At 41.3% G+C, this 25472-nt stretch overlaps 2 protein-coding genes and 1 long non-coding RNA gene across 3 annotated transcripts; 2 read left to right on the top strand and 1 right to left on the bottom strand.

Moving 5' to 3' along the window:
- Positions 1–707: 707 nt before the first annotated feature.
- LOC144246008 (uncharacterized) lies at positions 708–3200 on the bottom strand. The gene is made up of 2 exons (XR_013339608.2): positions 1715–3200; positions 708–1034 (listed from the first exon to the last, which is right to left on the bottom strand). It is a non-coding gene; the product is annotated as an uncharacterized LOC144246008 (long non-coding RNA).
- A 67-nt stretch (positions 3201–3267) lies between these two features.
- Positions 3268–14725, top strand: CDC50A (cell division cycle 50 P4-ATPase accessory subunit A). Its single transcript, XM_021553734.4, has 7 exons — positions 3268–3566; positions 8797–8913; positions 9516–9623; positions 9877–9964; positions 10411–10554; positions 12161–12367; positions 13226–14725. The coding sequence occupies exons 1-7, from the start codon at positions 3300–3302 to the stop codon at positions 13417–13419; spliced, it is 1125 nt and encodes a 374-aa protein (XP_021409409.1). The 5' UTR covers positions 3268–3299; the 3' UTR covers positions 13420–14725.
- Positions 14726–20134: 5409 nt separating this feature from the next.
- Positions 20135–23905, top strand: COX7A2 (cytochrome c oxidase subunit 7A2). Its single transcript, XM_021554280.4, has 4 exons — positions 20135–20187; positions 21210–21299; positions 22751–22835; positions 23686–23905. The coding sequence occupies exons 1-4, from the start codon at positions 20170–20172 to the stop codon at positions 23742–23744; spliced, it is 252 nt and encodes an 83-aa protein (XP_021409955.1). The 5' UTR covers positions 20135–20169; the 3' UTR covers positions 23745–23905.
- The last annotated feature ends 1567 nt before the right edge of the window (positions 23906–25472 follow it).

Raw genomic sequence — 25472 nt, 5'->3', positions numbered from 1 at the left:
AACGGTGACATGCCTGAAATAAACTTCAGCTTTTAAATATGAGTAGGACACAAGTAAAATGGTATTCCAAAATTGAGTCTAGATTTAAAAGGTGCCAGTCAAAGTAGAAAATATTTTTCCTTGTCTAAATTTTAATATAAAGCCAATTAATGATGAGTGTAAGTTTATTATTCATAAACAAATACATAAAACATTTATGGTTTTGCACTTATATTAAGCTTTTAAGATTCCCAAAATAAAGCTTTGTTTAAAGCATACATACAATCATGGTGTATCGAAATAATTTGGATTTTAAAATATTTTTGATGAACTACAACACTTTGGAGTAGGAGACTGGTGATTTCATCTTGCATTTATGTTCCTGGTCAATTTTTTACATTACCTAACTTGGATATGAATCTAAGATAAATATGTAAAAAAAGAGCATTAGCCACATAATTAGTCTGTATTCTGGGGAGACTCAGGAAGAAATCTATTAATATAGACTAAAGATGTGATTAATTTCTACAACTACTGTAATTTTAATGGAGGTAATTGGGAAGAGCTTTCACACTAAGACAATGTGAAATATAGATGCTATATATATATATATATATATATATATATATATATATATATATGCTATAGATATCAGAAGCTTTTAAGCAATAGAAAACCAGTGAAAGATCTACTTTTCCCTTAGAGATCTCTTACCATCTAAAGAGGACTGAAAGACCTGTGTAGTTTAATTATAGTGATAAAATACAGAGTTTCAATCCATGAAAAAAAAATCTCAAATACTTAGATTTCTAGAGATAAACGCTACAGCCTGTGAGTTTTCTTCTTGTCTTGTTGTGAAACATAATTAGACAAATTTAACACACCCTTTCTTGCCAGTCCTCTTGCACCTGAGAGCATCAGGTCCCAGCTTCCCAACATCGCCCCTTGATTTTCCTGCTGCTAGGGAAATTTCTTGCCCATCTCTCACCACAGGTTTACAAGCTTTCCTGATCCCTTGAGATCCCAGGTTGCATCTCTCTGGATCCTCTGTGACACTGTGGGAATAAAAATTACTATAGCTGAAGGTAATAATTGCAAACAGAAGATAATAAGGAAAGCATGGTACTAGAGACAATGGGCTTATCCAGGGGGAATGGCAGCAAAAGTTTGGGTCCACAAGACAGTGGAAAAGATGAATTTGGAATGAAATACAGTTTTAGCATAGATTCCACAAGGAATATAATTAACTTTTGTAGCCTATATAATTATTTAGGCACCAAATTAATACTTATCTTTTCGATATTTATCTATATACCCAAATTCCCTACACTATGGCAAGGAGGCCTTTTGTGCCTCTATAGTGAAATACATTTGCACAAGTCAGGTGCTCCCCCCAGTGGTCTTGGCTGATGCTCTCGCTGCTCCAGAGAACTAAAAGGCATTTATTTTACATCAACTGTTCCATAGCCAGCTAAAAAGTCTTCAGATTGGACTACATTATAAACTTATTTAATTAAATAGTTCTACTTACTTTTTTCCTTGAAATCAAGTAAACACATAAATATTTGCTGAATGTGGATTTGGCAGCACTCTAGAGTGACTGCATAGGAAGTCCTCACAAAACAGACTTTAATGCAGAAGTGCCAGTGAAGTGAGAAACATGAAATTCCAAGGTTGCATTAGCTTGAGCAATGCCTGCTAAAGCAGGTCTTCTGGGATGCAAGTACATACTCACACATTGCGTTCCACAAGGTGACTGCTTCTCCATGAAAGGGTTTTAACCACTGAAACAGACGGCCCTGGAGGGGTGGTGGAGTCCCTGTTCCTGGAGGTGTTAAAGGACAGACTGTAAATGGTAGCAAGTGTCATGGTGTAGTTGGCACGGTGGTGTTCAGTCAAAGGGTGGGCTCAATGACATCAGACGTCTTTCCCAGCCTGATTGATTCTGTGATTCTGTTTAGCACAGTCAGATTAGCTCACAAGGGGAAACAACAACATCCATATGTATAAGTATCTAAAGGGTGGGTGTCGAGTCAGAGTGAGCCAGACTCTTCTCAGTGGTGCGAATGAACAGAACAAGAGGCACCAGGCACAAACTGATGCATAGAAAGTTCCACCAGAATACGAGGAAGAACTTCCTCAGTGTGTGGGTGACTGAGCACTAGAAGAGATTTCTCAGAGAGGCTGCAGTCTCCCTGACTGGAGATATTCAAAAAACATCTGGATGCAGTCCTGTGCCATGTGCTCTGGGATGACTCTGAGCAGGGGAGTTGGACCGGATGACTCTCTGTGGTCCCTTCCAGCCCTACCTGCTCTGTGGTTCTGTATTCACTGCACTGATTCACTCACACCGACAGCAGAGCAGGAGGACAGAGCAGAACCACTCCCAAAAGTGGTGGTCGGCACACACAGCTCCATTGACAGCAGCTCTCAAAACTCTCATGCATTATTACATCTCTACAGTGGCACTAATCCTATTTATGAGGCTAGGAAGCCGAAGCTGACTTCTCAGTTTTTGACCCAAAGGACACTGCCTTGGGTCAGCACATGCCAACAGGGAGGATGAAAGGCAGTGCTCCTGGAGCACTGAGTGGGGGATGCCAAGGCTGCGGGCCCGGGTCTTACCCCAACCCTGGGCACGAGGTGCCAGGACCCCTGCCCAAAGTCTGGAATCCTCATCCTCACGGAGCAGAGCCTGCCTGGCCAGCACATAGAACACGTTCTGTGAGGAGCCCATAGAACACGTCCTGTGAGGAGCCCATAGAACACGTCCTGTGAGGAGCAGCTGAGGAGGCTGGGTGTTCAGCCTGAAGAAAAGGAGGGTTTGAGGGAGGACATTATTCTCTCTACAACTCCCTGAGGAAAGGTTGGGTTGAGGTGGGACTGGTCTGGTCTGCCGTGCCTGCAGTGAGGACAACAGGAAATGTCCTTAGCTGAAACAGGGGAGATGCAAATCAGATATTAAAAAAAAATATTCACTATTACGGTGGTCATTGGAACAAGTTGCCCAGGAAGGTGGTAGTCACCATCCCTGGACGTGTTCAAGAGGTGACTGGATCTGGCACTGGGTGACGTGGCTTAGCGGTTTAGGGGTCACAGTGGCAGTGCCGGGCGGATGACCGGACCGGATGATCTAGCGGGTCTCTTCCCATCTCGACCACTCCGAGCCTCCATGACGCCCAGCCGCCATCATCTGCGCAAGCGCGCGGCCGTGGCGCGTCACCGCCCGCGCGCCGCCGTGCCCCGTCCCGCGGCTGCCGCGGCCGAGTGCGCAGGCGCGGTGCCCCCGGTCACGTGTCGGCGGCGGCGGCGGCGGCGCCATGGCGGTGAACTACAGCGCCAAGGAGGAGGCGGACGGGCACCCCTCGGGCGGCGTCGGCGTGCCGGGCGGCGGCGCGGTGGGCGGCGGCGGCGCCGTGAAGACCCGCAAGCCTGACAATACCGCTTTCAAGCAGCAGCGGCTGCCGGCTTGGCAGCCCATCCTGACAGCGGGCACGGTGCTGCCGGCCTTCTTCATCATCGGCCTCATCTTCATCCCCATCGGCATCGGCATCTTCGTCACCTCGAACAACATCCGCGAGTACGAGGTGCGCGGGGCGGTGTGCCGGGCCGGGGCTTTGGGATAGCGGGGCTCGCCTGCCGGGAGGCCGCCTGCGGCTCTGGGAGGTGCGGTCGCCTCCGTCCCCTCCCGGCCTGCGGCGGGGCCCGGGCGGGTTCTGTGCGGAGCGGACGCGGCCCTCGGGCGGCTCCGATCCGCCCAAGGTCTGTGCTCGTCAGCAGCGCGCCCATTAATTACCCTGGGCAGGCACCGAGCTGACAGCCATCTCCGCATAGCTCTTCCGTGAGTTCTGTCAGTGCTCCCGAGGGAACTTCCAGGGAAGTTACTGCCTGCATTCCATCGACACAGCTCAGTGCACGTTTTTTTCCTCAGCAGTACCGATAGTAAGCGCATCATCCGTGGGATAGTCTGTGGTTGTCTATTATTTGTCTTCAAATGCTCCAAAGTAATTGTATTTTCAGGACAAAGCTCTGTGGTGAATCTGTTGCTGTTATTCTTACCTGCACCGATGATTTAATGTTGCTGGTGCTGTATGGGAGACCAGGATTGAAGAGTATGGCTTTTTCTAAATAACACAAACTCGAGTCTGAGTTTATCTGATTTACATTTGATAACCAGCCATGCTACTGTTGTGAAAAGTTGCTGAGCCTTAGCTGAAAACTGAACTGTATATCACAGATAGATCCAGCTGATAACAGAACTGGTTTGTGTTGAAAGGAAATAACTCACAAGGCTTAGGGGTGGACAGCCTTGAGAAGCAATTGACAGCTATTATTAGTTTTGGTGAGCTAATATGACTGAGATTGATTGTAGGGAAGAAGGTGTGTGGTTGTTCTTTGTGTTTTTTTTATTGGAGAGTATGAATTTTTGTGCATTAAATCACTCTAGTTACTAGACCAAGCTGCCACTTTCAAATAAGCAGTGTTTAAGACAGTAGCTTGGCTGGCAAGTTGTCACTGAAGCCCAGTTAGCTAAAGAAATCATGAGGGAGGGAATGGATGGTGTTTCCATATTTCTCTTAAAGTGCAAATAAGGTTATAATGAAACCAATTTTACCCCCTTTTATGTTAGGATCTACAGTTAGGGAGAAAAGCAGAAGGGAAAACCCCAAAAGCTGAAGTGTATTTTACAGCATCCTAATTTGTATGTAAGCCTATTTTTTAGAAAATAGTTGTTTCTTATAACAAGTGTTCAGGTTATGCTGAACATCTGAAAATTGGCACAGGTGCTTCAGAAAACATGGCCTACTTGTCATGGGCACATAAGTTTTTAAATTGTCATGTTATAGCATATTTAAGGGTTTTCAAGACTCTGGGGAGAGAAGTATAAAAATATCCATGCTAACTCTGATTTTTGTTGACAACTGCATTTGAAATAGTCATTTCTATAGTAAAGCAGTATGAAGTTTTAGATAATTGTAATTGGACAAATGTATCCTTTTTCCATTATAACTTAATCTGCGTTGATCTGTGGGAATAAGAAGTGCATCAGTTTCATGAGTCCATAAACATACATGATTTTGTGCCTATATTGCTGCTGTGTGCTTATAAAGGATTTTTATATACTGTTGTTGCTTAAGCAGCTCAGTCAGGTACTCCTGGTAAGTTCCAGTAGAACCCAAAAATCAGCTGTTCCCACCTAACATTTGGTATAAAAGTCGTAGGTGAGCTGGGAGCATTACCAATGCTCCACTACACAGTCAGGCTGTGCATGTACAGCAGCACTAACCATTTGTAGTGGAGACAGCTGGCAGGTCCTCTCTAATCTTCAGATCAGTATATTCAGTCCTCTCTCATCTCAAGATACTCAAGACTGGAAAGAATTTAGTTTGTTTTACTGTATGGAATTACTCTTTCACCGTTTGAAATTCTCAAAAAATTCTCGGCTTTTGTGAGGACAGAAGGGACTTTTGGAGTCTGTGGTAAGTCAGAAGGGGGAAACTTGTGTTCTGTTGCCTGATCCTCATACATGTTTTATGAAGTGCTCATCCAATGGCATTCTACAAGTGAGATTATAATCCTAAAGGCATCTGAATTAAAAAAAAAAAAAAAGCAAATTTAAATCAAAAGAGGTGCAGCCACAAAACACATATAAAGCATTTTACCAATTAGGACCAACATCTGGGCTCTAAACACTGCTGAGGGATGCAGTTTAAGACACTGCTATAACATACATGCTTAGATGACATACATCCCTGCTTAGAATGCTGGCTTTTGTTATAAGCTCCAAAAGTTATTCACAAACAGCTGTAAGTTTAGCTGTGGGAGAGAAGACATCCAGAAGCTACATGCAATGACTAAGCTTTTTTAGAAATGTAATTGGGGGAGGAAGCACAGGTGGTTATTTACACCTGCCTCCGAGGCAATAGCATACCTCTCAAATCTGTAAACTTAGTGTATTGGAATTGAATAGGATGTATAATTTGGGACCCTGAATACCTATTTAGGTTCAAGTCACTCTTTCCTGAAATAAGGTGTGGTAGCCATTAGTATTTCTATGGACTGTGCTGTTCTTCTACAGGTGCAAGGACTGAGCAGCAAAATGTACCTCTTCCATTGATTTCCTTTACAAGATGTCTTGAATTCAAGTGGAAGATTTCCAACAGTTTAGGTGACTAGATCTATCGGGTTTTTGTTAAATTTTCTCTGGCTTCAAAAGGGTATAATCAGTCATTTATCTTGAGTCTGTTGTTAAAATAGTTCATTTGGGTGGAAAATTAATCAGCTATGTAAGTGTCTTTTTGCGTGTTACTAAAGGATGAGAGAGTTATGTATTTCCTGGAGGTGTTTTTTTTTTCCTTTTTTTTTTCTGAATATATGTAGAGTGAATAAGAAGCAGTGACAGAGCATTTTAATATATGAGAAAATGTCAGGAATATACAAAGTATTAAATGTGTAGGAAAGAGATCTTTGTGCTGTGACTGCTGCTATGAAATGCATAATGATAGATAAAAAGCCAGATTGATTTAAGACATGGTTAGGAATAGATAACTGAAAGTAAGTACATTACTGCTGCCTACGTCTTCAGCCTTGGTGCAGTTCCTGTAGTCCTATGTCAGAAATCATACAAAATTAATTAAACCTACAAAGATGAACAGATTTATGGATTGCCTTTTATACAAGAAATGGTTAAGCAGAGTAGCAAAATCACAAATAGTTTGGAGAATATGTGTATGCAGTAATTATGTTATTTCTGTAGGTGTATGTCAGCTGGCAGCCATCAACAGCCTGAAAGGCCGTTGGTGTGGAATAACTTGGATATACCCAATGTCCTTAAATCTGGAGTTTTTTGGAAGGGCTCACTGTGTCTAGTTGTCAGATGTTGGCTGATCCCAGGGGGCAGAACAGTGTGGTCAGGCAGGTTCTTGCTGTGGACTCCACAGTCAGTCCTTAGCTCTCACAGTCAAAGGTATTACTTTGTCAAGAGGTGAAGATGGATGCCTTCATCCTTTTAGAAAAAGCTCTCTTGAATGTAATCTGTAAACGTGGATGCAGAAAAATACACTTGTATTGGCAGTTACTGTACAGGAAAGCTCTTTGATAGCATGCAAGCTGGTAAGTGCATCAAAGCATGGTACTGCTTCAATATACACCAATTTCATACTCCACAGAATTAAGTCAATTACATTTTTAAAAGTGAAGTCTTTAGGTCTTTTGCAATCTTAGTCTTTAGTGTGCACTCTTGACTTGAAACACTTCTCACACTGGCAAGTTCTTTCTAAAGGAAATGCTTGCTTCAGCTTGCTTTAGCAGAACACACCCACCCCTGAGTTAGCCTTCAACAAAGGAGATGCATTGTTCATTGAGAGCAGCAGTGGGGTCTGTCTGCTGCAGCTAAACAGAGCTGGACATGGCTGCTGCAGCAGTGCTATTTCTAGATCAGCCTAAACTTAATATTGTGTTCAGCTGAGCAGCAAAGATCATGATCCTCTCTCAGTCTCCTTCTCTCTGCCTGGTAATAGCTTCTGAAGCTGTCTAGTTTCAGCTAGGCTCATTAGCATGGAGGTTTTGTCTGTCAGAAATCTGGCAGCAGAGCAAATGCCAATCAATAAAAGTGCTTGCTGATGGAGCTGGTTGCAGCTTAATAGATATTGCAAAAATCACCAGAAGAGAGTCCCTGAAGAAGATGCTGAGGAAAATAGGCTTCAGTTCTTTCTTGAACACATCTTGTGTGTTTATTTTAGCTAACCTTAATATGGGTATTGGGACCCATCATAAATCACTAGTTCTTGGCTATGCCTTTCACTACAAACATAAATGAGGACAGACCACTTGCAGCAGCCTTTCATATAATTGTGTAGAAGTTCTAGTTTAAATGCTACTGCTGCTGCACAGTTTTTTTGCAGTGAGGTATATATTCCACCTGACTCTAAATTCTAAAGCAGGTAATTTATGGTAAGTGTAGAAATACATCTTTTATAGGCAGGTGTAAGCTTTCTCCTGCCACACATGCTGGAGCTACACATGAGAAGAGTCATGTGGTCAAGCTACTGATGTGGTCAAGCTACTTGACTTGGCTTGGACTGTAGGGTGAGCTTGTGGCTGCTAAGGCTGAATGTACAGATTAAAAAAAAAATGCTTTTTATGAGATACAATATTCAAGACAGAACATACTGTATAAGCCAGATTAATACTGATCATCCTTCTTGTCCATATGCTGACTATTTTACTATTTCTGACGAAACAATATTGGTGTAATAATCTTTCCTGTTTTAGGACAATATTTTGGGCATTAAGTGATTTTTAAATTTTTTCTTCTAATTAGGTGGCTAAAAATGGTCAACAAAGCAAGTTTTCTAACGCAGTGCTTTTTTTTATTAACTATCTAGACTTTGAAAAGCTTCATCTCTCCAGAAAGCATGTAAAAGCTGAGATCTGCTTTTCATAGTATGTGTGTTTGGAAACATCACTCCAGAGAGTGTCTGCTGATTTTGTTTCGGTGTGTTTTCTTTTGGTTGGTTGGTTTGGGGCAGGGTTGAGGCTGTCTGGGGGGCTTGTTGGTTTTGTTTGGTTTTGTTCCAGGAGTAGTTTCACCTCAGTGTTCAATTTGTTTGCATCTGAAATCAAGCATATGGTCAGAATCAAAAACTCATTTACAGAATGGTTAAGGTTGCAAGAGACTTCTTAAGATTGTTAGATAGGCCTGAATGTGCTCTTGATGTTGAGATATGATTGCAAAATAAATGCCGCAACAACTCTTGCTTAATAATTTTTCTTTACTCTCCCATTGTAAATTAATGACTGCTTTTCCTGTTACAGATTGACTATACGGGAACAGAACCTTCTAGTCCCTGCAACAAATGCTTAAATGTGTCCTGGGACAGCACACCCCCTTGTACATGCACCATCAATTTCACACTGGAACATTCATTTGAGGTATACTGTCTGTGCGGGATGAAGTCTGAACAGTTTATATGATCTATTTCATGTTGAAAATGAAATTTTTGTCACGTAAATATTTTTTTTCAGTTTTAGAGGATTACTTTTAGTTTTTCTTCAAACTTGGATCTGATTTTTGTGTTCCCTTTTTTATCAGGAGGTATGAGATGTTTCTTAATGCCTCCGTTTATCTGGAAATGTAAAACATTAAGTGGAATGCTTGTGTTTTACACATTCGGAGTTACCTTATGGGTCACACAGCTGGAGAGTAGATCAGCTATCCCTGCATGATACAAAAAAATCTCAGTTTACCAGGAATTGGAAATACCAGATAAGTACTTTCTGGAGGCAAATAAGGCTTATGGGTTCTACATCGGACAAGATAGGTTTTGGGATTGGTGCTGGTGAATATCATTCTGATAGCTGGTGGCAAAATTTTGACTTCAACTTTTTAGGATAGTACTTTTATGTACTCAGTATGAAGTTTGAGGATTGAGGTTTTTACTTTATGAATGTTGCTATGAACCTAAGAGTTTAAGAACTTAAAATTGCAGGTTTGTTTGAATGAAGTCCCTGTTTCCCCATCTTGCTTTTTGTAGAGCAATGTATTCATGTATTATGGACTTTCCAACTTTTATCAAAACCACCGTCGTTACGTGAAGTCTCGAGATGACAGCCAGCTAAATGGAGACAACAGTTCACTACTTGTAGGTATTCATGCTTGGATGTGAATGAGCAACTAATTTCTGACTATTGCATAAATCACCACTTAGAGTATTAGTTTCATGGTAATGAGGTACTAGAATTTTTGCATAACACTAGGCAACCATAAGGAATTGATATTTTGTTTACTGAAAATAACTGTAAAGTATTATATTTCATGTTGATCATGTTGTAAAAAGCAAGTTTGTTATATAAACTAGCACAGACTCATTTGCCTTTTTTCTTTCTAACTATCAGAATCCAAGTAAGGAATGTGAGCCTTACCGCACAAATGAGGACAAACCCATTGCTCCTTGTGGAGCTATTGCCAACAGTATGTTTAATGGTATGGTCACAATTTTAAGTTATCATTTATATGTATGTTTTTTGTTGTGTTGCACATTATTCTGGATAAAGATACCGTGGGCTTTTTTTTGTTTTGAAATGCCACATTTTCATTGTTCAGAATAAAATAAGTATCTTGTACTGCTTGTACTTGTTAAAAAAAAATTAGGAGAATTAATTTAATCTCATGGCACACAAAGGATGGAAATACCTGTTGTGAGAATCTGCTACTGCTGTGATGTAGAAACATATATGGGTAATAAACTGCTATCTCATATACACTGATTCTTACAGAACAGTTTGTTATTGTGTCAGGCAGATAGTAAATGCCTTGCTTGGTTATTTTTGTTTTGTTTTCTCCTGGAGGTAATTGTTTCAGTGCTTATCACGATCATCTATCTAATTAATATTTCTGCAGCTGGTCTTCTAATTTGATTTTGTCTTTAGATACACTGGAGTTATACCGCATTGACAATGACACAAGGACTCCGATTACTTTGATCAAAAAGGGCATTGCATGGTGGACAGATAAAAATGTAAAGTTCAGGAATCCTACAGGAGATGGAAACAACTTAACTGCACTTTTTCAAGGTAAAAAAAGAAAAAAAGTGAAATTCTAAGAAAGGCAAAATGCATCAAACACCTTCTGATTTCAGAGTTTTGCCTCACTGACATTTTATTGAATGTGCTAAATAAATGTTCTCTGAAGAAATCCAAGCTAAGGACTACTCTGCTATTTGAAAAGCTGTCTTTAAATAATAAAAGCTGCAAGTCTCTGATAAACGTGTTTGGTTTTTACCTTTACTGTAGTCATTGATTTGGTAGTTTTTAATGTCTAAATTTTTTCTTGTACCCTGAATACTAAAAAATGTGTGATGTACACTGCTGGGATTTAAGCCCACTTGGCAACTAAGCGTCACACATGCCCTTGCTCAGTGGAAGGGAAGATTTGGAAGGCTGAAGGTGAGAAGGCACATAGGTTACGATAAAGACTGTTCAGTAATTAAAAACAAACAACCAAACCAAAAACACAGCAAGGAGAGAGGAAAATAAAACCCAAGAAAAACAAGTAATGCAAAAGAAAATAATTGCTCACCATCATCCGAGTCCCTGAGCAAAAGTAGACCCTATCTCTGCCTTCCCTTTTCTGTGGTATGGGATATCTCTTTGGTCAGCTGGGATCAGTTATTCCATCTGTGTCCCCTCCCAGTCTTTCCTGGACACGTCTCCCATCTCCCCACAGGTGGAGTGAGGTGAGGAGCAGAAGAGGCCTTGATGCTGGCAAGTACTGCTTAACAATAACAGAAACATCACTCTTTATCAATGCTGTGTCCAGCACAAATAGAAAACATTGTTCCATACAGGCCACTGTAAAGAAATTTAATTTTATTCCAGCAAGACCAGTACAAGTTCTATCATGTTTGGATTTCACTTACAAAGAAATCATGCAGTTGTTGAATGAAACTCTTCGTATAGAGATTTCATTTAAATGTTTCTTTGGCTAGGTTATGCTGTTCTCTGAAAAAACGGATTCTTTTTTTTTGTTATTGGAAGTGACTGTGTCTCATTTTTTAGGTTATACACAGTTTGGCAAATAAGTTTCCTTTGGCTACTATGTCTGAAAAAGCTGCTTCTTAGGGCTGTAAGAGCATGTGTGTTTATGCAAGGTATTTAATAACCTCAGGCTTAACCTGATGTGGGTTTCTTGCTTAGTCACTGACATGTTGTCAGTGTGATGGCTACCCTTGGAAAAGCAGATAGTGTACCCTAATACAATGTGGAATTGTATTTCCAATAACAGTAGCAAAAGCATTTGGATATAATTGGAAATGATGTTTACAATATTACGTGCTCATGGTTCAGGAAGTGATTCTCAAATTCTACTCAGGGAGCAGAGGGCCTATCATCTTAATGAAAAATTACTCACCAAGCAGTGCTTTGAGACATGACTTCCCACCTGCATGAATTGTTTAAACAAGTGAACAGTGCTGTTATGAATTATGTTATTTATTTATGGAATCCATACTATTTAAACTGTAAAATAAAAAGTTCTTAAACAGCCCAGAGTGTTGCAATAGTAGTGAGTCAGCCTGTCTTTTCATACTGTTTTTTGTGACAGGAGAATGGATTTTGATGAGCCAGTGTGTTACTCAGTCCTGTATACAAAATATTTATTATTATTTTTGTTTAATCCTAGGCACAACAAAACCTGTGAACTGGCCCAAGCCAGTGTATATGCTGGACTCAGAGCCTGACAACAACGGCTTTATCAATGAGGACTTCATTGTGTGGATGCGCACAGCTGCTCTGCCAACATTTCGCAAGCTCTATCGTCTCATCGAAAGGAAGAATAGCTTTCAGCCTACCTTACAGGCTGGAAAATATTCTCTGGATATTGCTTACAGTATCCTTTGAAAGCAGGCCTTAGCTGGATTATGTGAATATATATCTGCAAGTTATCAGATGGAACTAGCCTTTCTTACCATCTCTAAAAAGAGATGGTATTGAGCTGTGGTTGAAAACTGGCACTGAGACCCAGATAGACTGTTACTATCTTTTGTGCTAATTTTATAGCATTAATAGCATCATAGAGACAGGGAAATCAGATTGGTTGGGTGCTGGGAAGGAATTGAGAAAAGCATGGGAAAAGAGGAAGGAACAGAGGTAGCTGGTAGCTAAGGAATTTAAGAACTGTAACTTCGAGATAAAATGATACTATGTAATGAAAGACTGACTCTGAAGGTCACAAAAATGACAAAGCTGTGGATCAAGTGAAGGAGTGCCATTGTGTGTCATTCTTTTTTGAGGAGACTAAATATTAGGTAGAAATGCAGGAGACTAGAGAAGGAGGATTGTCATAGTTACTGAATTCTGAAGAATTCAGAAGCGCTTAATGATACTTTTTATATAGCTACTGCAGTGTTTTTCTTTGCCGTAAAACTGAGAGAATTTAAAGAAAAATTTCGTAGTAAAATAGACACAAGGACTAAAATTTATATTTCCCTCACTTTATTGAAGCTACTTTCATAAACGCACAAAATCATGCATTTTACTGTTCCTCAGGGTTAGTGTCTCTTAACATGGCTTTTGTTTTGAAGTAGCTGATAATGCCCAGATTAGTTTTATCCAAAAAGAACAGCTGAATGTTTTCAGAGGCAGCAGTTAGTATTTGTAATCTGAGTGAAATGACCCAATATTTTCATGTGCCCACTTATGCTGGGTTTGGAAACTTGCTTCTTGTTTTCCTAAATGTTTTTTTCAGATTATCCTGTACACAGTTTTGATGGACGAAAAAGGATGATCCTAAGCACTATCTCGTGGATGGGAGGCAAAAATCCCTTCCTGGGAATTGCTTACATCACTGTTGGGTCCATATGCTTCTTCTTAGGAGTGGTATTGCTGTTCATTCATCACAAATATGGCAATCGAAACACCAGTGCAGACATTCCCAATTAATCTTGCATTCTGAAAATAAATGTACTGCATGTGCATCAAGGCCAGTCCAGAATGGACCCAGTTTTTGAAAAACAAATCGCTGCTTGCTTCTGTCATTTCTGAGACTGGGTACATAATTTTTACCTAAAGCTCTGCTTTCCCATACTGTGGATTAACTCTTGAAAATGACGGGTATACAATTAGCTCCATTGATTGTATCTCTGCCTATGTCAGAAACAGTTTTTCTGATGTTTGCCTGGGCAGGCCACATGATGCATATAGCTCCTGTTCCCTTGATGCATCTGCTGCTTGTTCGTGTGCTATGTAATGTCAGTATGATTCAGTACATTTAGACTGTGTGGAGAAAGATGGTTATAAGATATTGTAAACTGTTGACTTCCAGAATTCAGGTGTCAGTGCTGTTGGAAGAAGTCTTAAATGTTTTCTTTGATTTGCTGTCTTGTGTGCATGGGTTCCTACATTTCTTGCTGAGATTTTAATATATTTATACAAGTTGTTAAATATTTTTCCTGTGTCCTACCCATCTCTATTATATTAAATCCTTTAAGTGCTTTGTAAACTTCAGCACTCTGGATTCTTTGTATATTTACAATATATGTGCCTGGCCAGTAAATGAGCATCCTATGAAAATACCAGAAAACCTATTTGTTAATTATCTATGTGAGACCCTTTAAAAGATTGGGACATACTTGTTACAGATATAATCTTCTAATTTTCTTCACTTTAAGTCATATCCAATCCTACTTCACTTTTTGCTGGTTTTGCTTTTTATGAGCAGCACCAATCATTAATCAAGAAGAACTTAAAAGTTTTTTTTCCATTCATACATCGGGGTGAATTCCTTTTATTGGGGCAAATTCCTTTTACTCAAGAAGTTTCCTGATTTTTTTAAAGCATATGTATTCTGAGCAGGCTTTGTTTTAAGGGAATTGTATGCTTTTTCCTTATTTTGAGTGAACACCACATGATTTTTTTGTGGTGTTGAGGAAGTAGACTACAGAAGTTCAGAAGTTGAGATGGCAGTGACATTTTTCCCTGAAATGCAGGTTTACCTTGCTGTGAAACATAATTTAAATATTGCAGTTAGACGCAATGTGCAGGTTAGTGTCTTAAATTACAAAAGGATTCACCTTTAGGTTAATTAAAAGTTAACTGCAACGTGTAAAATATTACTTTTTGGTGACTTTTTTTTAGATAATGCACAGAAACTGTAATGTATATGGTGAAGATCACTATATGCAATTAGCTTGATAAAGTATGGAGCATATTAAAAGAGACCTAATAAATTCTGCAAACCATTTAATAAGAGGTTTGGTTTTGTTCTTGAACATGCATTTATTTTTATCTGGATGAAAAGACATTATTAAGTGTAAATGCAGTTTTAAATGAGTTGTATTTCTGGGATTGCATATTTATTACAAAACTGCATGATCCAATAGCTTAATCTACAGGCAACTTTAAACAAAACTATTTATCACATAATCACATGACTGATTTTACTTAATTACTCATGTAGCCTAAGAGTTTAAATGTGTAAGTCTGGGTAAACTGTGGAATGAGGCAGCATTTCCAGTGTGCTGACTCTTTGTAGCTACATATCATAATTTATTTGCATAGTAAAGCCTGGCAGAACAGCGCTTTCAAATAGTGCCTTTTAAGATCTTATTTACAGTGTTGTATTCATGTTGCTGGAATACAGAATAAGGGTAATGTACTCTTAAAAACTTGCAGTTGTTAAACTGGCTTTCAGCTGTGGAGTAGCTGCTAGTCCAAGATAGAGTAAATGAGCAAGGGGATGTCTCTCAATTACTGGTTATTAAAATATTTCAATTTTTAAAGTTTGTGTTTGTCACTTGAAATGCAAATATATTCTGCTTCATTCATAATTCCTATTTTTTCCAAATGGGAAATGCTGTGTCTCCCCCCCGAATCCACGGGGATAGAACCCCTGTGGAGCCCGGCCAGCTGGGCAGTGGGGCGAGGCGGGCAGAGGGAAGGAACTTCTCCTTGGATCCCGGGGGGCTTGGAGAAGCTCCCTCGTGAGTCCAAAGACGAGCTGGTCCCACAAGCAAAGGAAAGAGGCGCTCTCCCTCAGGATTAGTTCCAAAGTTTAATGAGGGCCTGGAGAGATCCCAGGCCACATCTGACCTCGAAGGGCATCCAGAGCAAGAGAGAGTCTCCCGGCCCGGAGCTGCCAGATGTAGGGGGGTGGGGAAACCCGAGCAGGCAATGGGGGAAGGACATGGGAGCAGCTCTCTGGGGGCAAGGCCTCAGAGTGACCACTGAGGAGGGGATAGGGAGGAGTCCCAGCCAGGGTCCAGTTACCCTGTGACCCTGGGGGAAGGATCTGGACAAAGGGGAAGGGTCACCAGGTGATGGACACATCACCTGGGAGGAGACAGAGGGATGGGTTGGGGTTTGATGGACATACAGGTACTGATAGGAAAGCTGGGATGGACAAACAGGTACAAAGAGGGGATATGGAAGGACAAACCATTATGAGGGGATATACAGTGCAAACACAACTCTACAGGGAAAGGTTGCTTTTTGGGCTGTGCTTAAAATTAAAAAAGAAGTATTCTGTCTTCACGTTGTAATATTTTTCAATGCCTTACTTTTTTTTTTTCTTACTGACTATAGCTGCCAGTGTATCTTCAATCTCAATGAAGTGCACCAGGGTAAGAATTGCTGTCTGATTTTTATTGCAATTAAGTGGGTTCTCCAAGATCCTTTAGCAGTAAATACATGGGACAGTGTGCCTGTGGACCTTAAAATGCTTTTAAGAATTCAAAATATTGGTAATATTTGTTAACTCTTCCTTAACTCATGCTAATTTGTCAGGATGTCATGTTGATAACAATTGCGATCTTGGAGGATCCTTGGAATCTTTCAAGGATTAATTATGAATATCAGACCTTGAAGATCACAAGTATTGTCTTTTTTTAATAGAAATCTCTGAGGGAGTAAAGGCCATGAGAGTGTAGGTCAAGTAACATCTGCAAATAGGGCAATGAGTATGGCTGACTGGATTGTATTCACAGGAAATGTTGACTGCACCCTTCTCTCACATGCCTTACTTTAAGTCTAAATCAGGTACCTACAGTAAATTAAAAAAGTTACTTACTGGAATGCAACTGCTGAAGAAGACAACATTGCATAAACACATAATCCGATCTTCAAAGTTCCTGTGACAAGACAAGGGTTTCTTATCTTTCCTGCAAATGTAATCTACCCTTGATATTACTTAAGTTGTTTTCGTTTTTTTTAATTCAGTAACTCAACATGAAACCTCTCCAATACCCCAAAACGTTACACATATAAAAGGCTTGTCTGTATTTAACAACTTACCCAAAATGCTGTCTTTCAAATGAGAAGAAAAAACTATGAAAATTTAAGTCAATTTTATTCTTGTTTGCTTCTTAGCAATGTGGCCAGTTTATAAAAAAGACTGCTTCTGGCAGTGTAAAAATAGACTCTGAGGTTTATTTTCAGAAAGCCCAATTGTGAAAAGTTTTGGGATTTTACTTGTTTGATTAGTAGTAGTATTATATTTTCCTCAGAGCACCAGAAATATTTTAATGTAAGAATTCCCTCCCTTCTAGCACAGGGTGTTCAATCACCAACCATATTGCATTCTCTGCCTACATGTGAAGTGTAATCTTATTTGACAGTATCAATTAAGTCTGAAGACCATTACGAAATGGCCTGATAAGAATTAGCAAGCCCTTACATGACCTGAGTCTCAAGTAAGAAACTACCTCTCCATAAGCCTCCCAGTCTGAATATCTTTAGCCTGTGCTTCAAAGTGAAGTGATACTGTCTGTTGTATTGTGTTATTTGGTTTGTCCCTGTTTTTCCCTCATTTATTGTTTCATCCCAAATTGTCTCCCCTTCCCTAAATGTCAATCCCATCCCTACTCCTCCCAAATCCCTAGAAATTTCTTTGTCAATCCCCATATCCTCTCTTGTCTATCACTCGACTCTCCAGCCCCTCTCTCTTAGAAGCTTCCACGAAGGGTGTTGAGTGACTGGCCAAGGGCCTGGGGTCCCCCTCCTCAGCTCCCCGATATGTTGTCCTGCTTGTCAATCACGTCATGTCCTACTCCCCTCCTTCTGTCCCTCTGATGGTGGATAGACAAACCCCTCTCTTGTTTCCACCCCCTAAGAAAAGGGGCTGCTCTGGTCTCCTCGGGGGCTTTACAGTGTTGTACCCCCGGAGGCCAAGAGGTCCCCAGAGCTACCAATAAACCTTGGACTTATACAGCCTGGATTGTCTCCTCCTGGTTCCTTCCGAGGAACCTTTAGCTGCTCTTCCACACCAAGCATGGAAGGGTGGCCCCTGCAGCCGCTGTGTTGGAGCTAGCAGGGAAGCACCAAGAAGACTCTTGGTGGACACTGCGGCAACCGTCCACCTGAGTTACATCAACTGCTGCTACAAAGTCTGAAGCTGGAAAATTCTCTCTAATTTTGTCATAGGGATGAAATAAAGAGGAATAAAAGTGTAGGTCAATTACTTAGGAAGCACAATAAGTTTTTTAAAAAGTATAAATTAAAAGGGAGTATGAGGAGCTCTTTCTCACTAGACCTGGGATAAAGATAATATAATATAAACAGTTTGAGCAAATGAAATACCAGTTATATGCAAATTTAATTGAATTTTTACCTGAGGTCTGTACCCAAATTTTGCAAAATAAAACGCTGAGATGTTTACTGTTAGAGGTGCAAGAATGTAATTAATCTCATTAGTTCTGTTATGAAAATGGGAAGGACTAGACTGTGATATTCTTGGAAGAAAATATTGTCCCTAGTGTCTCCTACTGAGCCTAATTATACGTGTTACCTCTTTGGCAGGATTTATGTACCCTTGTATTTCTGGTTGAATAGGTAGAACACTTTTTCATGACAAATCCTAAACAGCTAGATTAACAGGCCTGCTTTCTTTCTGGTTTAAAAAGAACTGTTCAACAATGAGTTTTGATAAACAATTTTGTTATACAATGCAATACATGCAAGAGTTGCTCTATTCAGCTAGGAAGAAGCAGTGTGTTTGTTTCTAATGAAACATCTTCATCCTAAAGCATTTGCCATGAGGATTTGCCATTTCTCATTTCCTCAAGTTTTAATTTCTTCACGAATTAGTCAATGCTGAAGAGACCAGCTGTGCTTGCTCTGAGCAGTTATAATGTAGCTTTGATCAGTAGCTAACTCACATGACAATCCTTAAGTATGGCTTTTTTGTTGTAAAGTGTATTTTTGCAGAAAATATCCCTGAAATTTAGATTCAGACATACCAGAAAGTAGCCCACTCAGCAGGAATAATAATTTCTCTGTGAATTATGATCCTTTCACCAGTATCTCAATACAACTGAGTGTATGAAAATCAGAATAAAATATTGTATACACTCATAAGACTGCAAGAGGAATGAATTGAAATCTGTCTTAGAGTGGTAGTAATGTATTTTTAGTGTTACACTGTGATAGCACTGCTTCAGTGTTTTGAAAACCATTTGTTAAATAATGCAGCCAGTTCCATCCTTTGTTAAAGCACCTGTTTGTCCATGACTGTGCTTTCAAAATGCGATTTTTAATATTCCTCACAGCTGAGGCTATACCTATAAATGCTTCTTCATCATTGCATTTTTAGTTTCTTTTTGGGACAGCTCATAAGATTAAGAAGTGTTATGCTGTTAAACATGATCCTTGTTATTTTCATACTGAATTGAGCACTAATTTGTCGTGTTTGACACATGTTCATCATGAAGTTTGGAACCAGTGCAAAAGTATAGTAATGCCAAAAACTAAGTGCACTTCAACTGCAGCAAATCCAGGAAAGAGCATTCCCGACAGTTTTTCAGCATAAGGTTGAAGCATGAGAAGATGCAATTACGGGGCTCGATCTGCAATGCAGAAAAAACCCCAGGCTTCTCAGAGTAGTTTCTTGAAGGGCAAATCATTCTTTCCTGAGACTCGAGTAGGTTTGTATTTCATACAGTTCCGGCATTTCTTCACTCTATGTGATTTATACATCGTGAAACACGAAGCTGAAGTTGGTTGGATTTTTTTTTTTTTTTTTTTTTTTCCCCACATGCAGAGTACTCTGTATCCCAGCTACTGACGGAGCTTGAGGCCTGGGCAGGTACTATATGGGGTAGTTTGGGGTTTTCCGAGGGTAGTGGCTCAACAAAGGATGCCAATCCACCCAAGGGTGCCAGAACCCCTCCCCTGAGTTGGACCCAGGCTCTGCCTCGCTCGGCATTCTTGCCTGAAGTGGCGGCCCCTGGGGATGTGCAGCGAGTCTATACGAACAGGCGCAGCCCAGGGTGCTGCTCTCCCGGGACACGCATCCCGCCCTGTGCACGTATTAAACTTTTCAGCACAAGGAGATTTAAAATTCTGTATGAAGGAGCTCGGGGGGACGCTTCACGGATTTCCCAAAGCGCCCTCTGGAGGCGCAGGGAGGCGGACGGCAACCCCAGAGCCCTGCGGCAGCAAGTTCCCCGCCGGGGCGGTGCGGCGCGGGCCACCGAGGGCTCCCGGCGCGCTCCGAGCGGTCCCCGCTGCTCCTTCCCGGCGCCGGGCCTCAGCCCGGGCCCCGCCCGCCGCGCTGCCCGCCCGGGCCGGCGGGGGCGCTGTGGGCTCTGCGGCGGCGCTCCGGGCCGCTCTCTATGGTGTGTCCGCCCCGGGCGGGGGGGCCGCTTCCCCTTCCGCTGCCCTTGTTGCCGGCGGGAGGTGACAGGACCAAGAGCCGCGATGTGGCGGAACGTGCGGGTGAGGCCCGGGGAGAGCGGCTCGCTGCCGCCGGCGGGGTGCGGGGCTCGCTCAGGTGCCGCCCGGCCGCGGGGCTCGGCCGCGGCGCCGCTGGCCCTGCGGGGGTCGGGGCTCGGGCCGTGCGGCGCTGAGCTTCGGCGACTCGAGAGGATAAGCTTGAGTCGCGGGGCTCGGTGCGCCTAGCTCGCCTCTAAGGAGATCTGTTTTGTAGTGTGTTTATTTGGAGCGGGTGAGGAGAGGAGATGCCTGGTCCCTGCAGCCAGCACCGCCTGTGTGTTTGCTCGCCCTGTGGCTGCGTTTTCAGCCGCGGCAATTGTGTGGCAGCGCTGTGTTGTTGGCAGTGTTGCTTGAAGGAGGCCGAGGCCGCTGGCAGCTTAGAGCTACCGCACTTTGAGCCTTGACATTTAGCAAAGGCAGATTAAAAAGAATTGTATATAAGTCATTGATTTTGGTAGGCTACCCTATATGATCAAGCTGTGGAAAGTGATTCCGGCTCAGGACACAGCAAGGTGATTTAAGCTGTGTGGTGGGATGAAGGTGCCTCCTTAGCGCTGTGAAGGTTGTTTCCTGTGCTGGTGGCTCCTAGGTGAACTGCAGCAGTGACAGGAGTTCCTTGTCCTCACAAGCACATTTTTCAAAAATACTACTGTCCATTTCACTAGTCAGACACAGAAAATGATGCCTAAAACTGAGGTCTAAGGGAACAGAGGCTGAGATTTCCCCTGAAAGAGAACTTGAAGGTTATGCTCCAGATTAATAAATCTGTTGTATCTTACTGAAAGTAATTTTTCCAAGTTTCTCCTTTTCAGGTAGCTAGTGAAGCAGTTCTTTACACAGTTTGCTGAAAATTTTACTGAATTAAAAACTAGCATGTTTTGGTGAAGTTTTGTATATTTGTTTGTTTTTAGAAGCCTTTCTTTTTTGCTGACCCACTTCCATCTTTTTAAAGAAGCATTTTCTACCCAGTGTGGACAGAGCTGTAAAATGTCAGTGTTATTAAAAGTGTTTATCTTTTATTTCAGGCTCTTTGCCGGATTTCCCAGAGAACCATAAGCACTGCTTCACGCAGGCAGCTTGAAAATAGAGTTTCTGAGAATCAGAAGCTATTTCAGGTAATAAATGAGTTGAATAATGTTAGTAGATTAACAGGGTTTTAGTAGGTCATAACTGCATGTTTTTTTCCTAAAGAAGCCTGGTCAGGCTCCTCTTTACATCTGAAGAGAGCTCTCAAAATCAGTTGTATGACTAGAGCTTTTGCAATTAGCAGTTATTTTCTGCAGAGGTTGAGTATTTTTACATGCCTTCTTGACTTGTTGATTCCTTAGTTGTTTTTTTTTTTTTACCCCATGAAATTATTTGTACTGGAGTTTCTTGTAAGCATTAGGCATGGTACAAAGATAAAGTATTCTGAAATTAGTTGGTATGGGGGAGTATGTCCAATGAACAAATAGAGAAAAAGAGTGAAAAGACAAAAATACAGTGAAAAGGTAAACCTAAAATCATACATCTCTTTCAATAGCTTATAGATGAGACCCATAATTTTTAATGAGGATGTGGTATTACCGTATTTCTCAATTATGAAAACTGTAAAGGTCTTAAACGATTGGATTAATTCCTTGAAAATGATTGAATCTTTAAAAATAATTTCTGAGTTACTCTGTTCCTGATTGATACAGCCACTGAGTGAAGTAGTAAAAGCAGAGAACACTCAAGAGAGTAATGCCAGCTGTGAGCCACAACCTGGAGCTGGTGCTTCCTACTGAGGATGAACTGGTCTTTAGCTCAGTGAAAGGGACCAAGTATATTAGAAGCCCCACTTAAATAGTTTTAGTTTTTTATTGTTTTCCTTTCCCCTGAAAGAGAAAGCCAGTCTTGTTGAGACACTTGAGTAAGGAGCACGGTGCTCATTGTGAGCCAAGGGGAAGGAAATGGGAGGGTGATGTTGGTGAAGGGAGGGGGGTCAGAGGTTCAGTTTCTGCTGGCAGAGATCTATAGGCATATCTTCCTCCTTTCATTTGTTTCTTGTGGGACAGCAGGTTAAGCTTGGGTAGGGTGCAGGTCACCAGCACTGGAGGCTGGCTTGAAATCCAGAGCAGTGTCATCTTGATGACGGGGGTAAAGATCACGTGGATCTGGTGCTTCGTTTAACTTTGGGTGGAGCAAAACCGTTTCCTGTATGCCACCAAGTGACAATACAGACTCCTCCCCCTTTTGCTCTCTATAGCAAGGATTGACTATGCTGGGATGGGAGGTTTCTACGGGTGGGAATCACATCCTGTGCACCTGAAGGGTCTGGCTGGTGTCAGAAGTGTTCAGGCATCTGCCACTCACTGCTTTAGATATGAACTGTGCACATGCTTTGTTGTACTCTCTCAGTGAGTCATCAACTGATAGCAGAGTGAAAGCTTTCAGGACAGAGTGGGAGTTAAATAAGGTTCAGTGTCTTTTGAGAGTCAGAAAGATAATGTGGGGTAGTAATTCTGCTGGGTAACTGTAGTTATATTAACACAATATTGCAAGAACTGCATATAAATAGTTAATTTTTGTCACTTGTTTCCATTAGGAGGATAATGGCCTCCCAGTGCATCTTAAAGGTGGGGCAAAAGATTCTCTGTTGTATAGAACCACTGCAGGTCTGACGCTGCTTGGTAAGGCTAATACTGAAATATTTATGCTTTGGTACAATTTCCAGTGCACTAATATTAAAATATTTTCTTTGGTGCAATCTCCAGTATGGATGGTGTTTTCTTTGTAAAGTAATTATGTGATGTCTTCAGTCTCTTCTTTATAACATGCAAAGTTTATATTGAGAGGAAAAAAACATGTTTGGACTTATTGTGTATTCATTTGTGCTTTTTCCAGGTTTAGATTTTCATATGGCTTTTTCCCAGACTAAGTGCCATGGTCTGAATACTCCTTCAGGTTTCATGTATGGTGTTAGTGAAAAACAGAACTACTTCATCTATTCTGCAAAGGAGTAAACTATAATTATAGCACATGCACGAACCAGTTTTCACACTAGCCTGACTCTTCTTAGTGATAAGTGATACTCAGTGTACTGAGTTTTCATGTGCTATGAAAACTAGCAGAATTATAACCAATGTTCATAATACTGTATATATGTAATCTTTATGTTGCTTGTTACCTAATTTTGCAATAGCCTCTAACTTAAATGTGTTGATCGAATGGATTTTCAGTTCAGCTACTTTAAGAATGAGTAACTGTTATTTCATGATTGTGTAGGTTCCACAGACGTGCCACTCCCCACTTTTTTTTCCCTTCTCTTAATTTTTGTGCACCCTGTGGAGATGTATTTAAGGATTTTTTTCCTCTAAAATATGAATCACCAAAAAAAATTGAGTCATGGCTGTGGAAATGTATTTTATTTGAATTGCAGCTGCTTATTGTTCAGAATTTCTTCTGGAACAAACTGGAAGGCTGACTACAAAGGAATTCTGCGTGCTATTCTGAAAATATCTTTTCTGTCTCTTAATTCAGGAACAATGTATACTGTTTATTATCTGCTTGTCTCTTCAATGCCCAAGAAGCCGAACTGATTCCATTTGAGGATGCCTCAGCAACTAACATCTCTTTGTCCAGTTCCCATGTGACTGTGGTGGCAGCTTATTATAAGCAGCTGGCTTAATGATTGGAATCATATGTTAATTGTAACATGTAAACTGCAATCAATAAAGCAGTTTTTACGTGGTGTAGTGGATGTCTGGACTGTATCATCTGTTTTTATGTGTGAGCATTTTTGGTCATAGAGTTGCCAAGCTGGTGAAGAGGTTGCTCTAAACTAGGGTTGCTGGCAGAGGAGAGCCACAGTCCATCCCATTCCTCATCTCAGTTTGATGCCAATGTCAGCCATAGATGCCCAGAACCAGGAAAGGGATTACAGGTCAGCAGGAGCACCTGCAGGGCAACACAAAGGACTCACAGACACTCCAGCCAGGAAGTCTGTCTCCTCAGGGACACGAGTGCCTTCTGTGGGAATGCACACATCACAGGGAATGAACAGGAGGAGTTTAGAGACGTGCTTATACGTGCAAGGCTGTGGTCTCAGCTGCATCACAGAGAAGCGATGGGATGGAAGGACCAGCAGGGAAGATGAGGTGCTACCCTCCATGTTAATGACCAGCCAGGGTGCATGGAACTGCGCCTGGGGATGGATGAGGAGTTGATGGGGAGCTTATGGGTCAGGATTAAAGGGAGGACAGGGACAGATGACATTGCAGTGGGGTCTGTTGCTGTTCACCCGACCAGGAGGACTGAGTGAATGAGTCTATAGATAGACCAGAGCAGCCTCATATTCACCAGCCCTGGGCCTCGTGGGAGACTTCAGTCTGTTGGAGGGACAACACAGCAGGGCATAAACATCACTTGTACTGTGATGGCTCTTAGTAGCTTAATTATTGCAATTACTGGGGAAAGTCATAATGGAACATATTGTAGCTGTGCATCCCTAGTTCAGTTTTGTGTTTCTAACAGAATTTATGCTTTTTTAACTTTCCTGTCAAGTTGCTACTTGTGGGTTATTATGACCAAAGTTTGGTGTTGACTCTGTAACAAATATGGGGCTTCTAAAAAAAACCCAAACAATTTCATCAAAGCAATCCTTTTGTTTCTCAAGGAAACAGTGGAATTTTCAAAATGCAAAAACAAGCTCAAACATCTAGCCTCCCACTACAGTGCTATTTTAAGCCTCTTGTGGATTAAGTTTGTTTCCAATTTTTTGTTGCTATCTTGGAGAACCAAAGTATACTTGTTAAACTGGAGGCAAACTGGAATAGAAGGATGAGTGTACTCAGGACTCTATCTAGTAGAACCAAAAATCTTAAAAAAAGGTGAATAGGGGAATACCCCTCAATGGTAGCTTCTCTGCACAGGTGACTTTGGCCAACTGCATGACTAAAGGAATAAGAAATACATGGATGGATTTGTTGGGAGAAGGTTCGGGAAGTGGGAATGAACACTGATGCCTAAAGAGAAACCGCACGGCACAGTAAACTGTACTACACGGAATGTGAAGCAATCTGGTCTGTACAATGCTGGTTAGGCTTCTGCTGCCATCACATGCCAGGGTTATGTGGCCCAAGATGTAGACCAAGCGATGGACATCTGGAAGACAGCGTAAGGAAAGATCAACATGTTTAAAAAGCCCACATATTTTCCTGCCTGCGAGGATTATGAAGAATTTTGAAAGGAGTAATTTTTCAAATAGTCCAAATTATAAAAAAAACTGTGATGAGCTAGGTAGTAAATTGTGTGTACATGTTTGTGTG

The sequence above is a fragment of the Lonchura striata genome, chromosome 3, assembly GCF_050655825.1.
Source record: "Lonchura striata isolate lonStrDom1 chromosome 3, ASM5065582v1, whole genome shotgun sequence".
In the NCBI taxonomy this organism is placed as follows: Eukaryota; Metazoa; Chordata; class Aves; order Passeriformes; family Estrildidae; genus Lonchura; species Lonchura striata.
This window is presented reverse-complemented; position numbering and strand designations above follow the sequence as displayed.

Excerpts from the sequence above, each read along its gene's own strand:
- CDC50A (XM_021553734.4), top strand. The coding sequence starts at position 3,300 with ATGGCGGTGAACTACAGCGCCAAGGAGGAGGCGGACGGGCACCCCTCG. Across the intron at positions 9,965-10,410 it reads TGCCAACAGTATGTTTAATG|ATACACTGGAGTTATACCGC; the intron begins GTATGGTCACAA and ends TTTTGTCTTTAG. Across the intron at positions 10,555-12,160 it reads CTTAACTGCACTTTTTCAAG|GCACAACAAAACCTGTGAAC; the intron begins GTAAAAAAAGAA and ends GTTTAATCCTAG.
- COX7A2 (XM_021554280.4), top strand. Across the intron at positions 21,300-22,750 it reads AGAATCAGAAGCTATTTCAG|GAGGATAATGGCCTCCCAGT; the intron begins GTAATAAATGAG and ends TGTTTCCATTAG. Across the intron at positions 22,836-23,685 it reads TGCAGGTCTGACGCTGCTTG|GAACAATGTATACTGTTTAT; the intron begins GTAAGGCTAATA and ends CTCTTAATTCAG.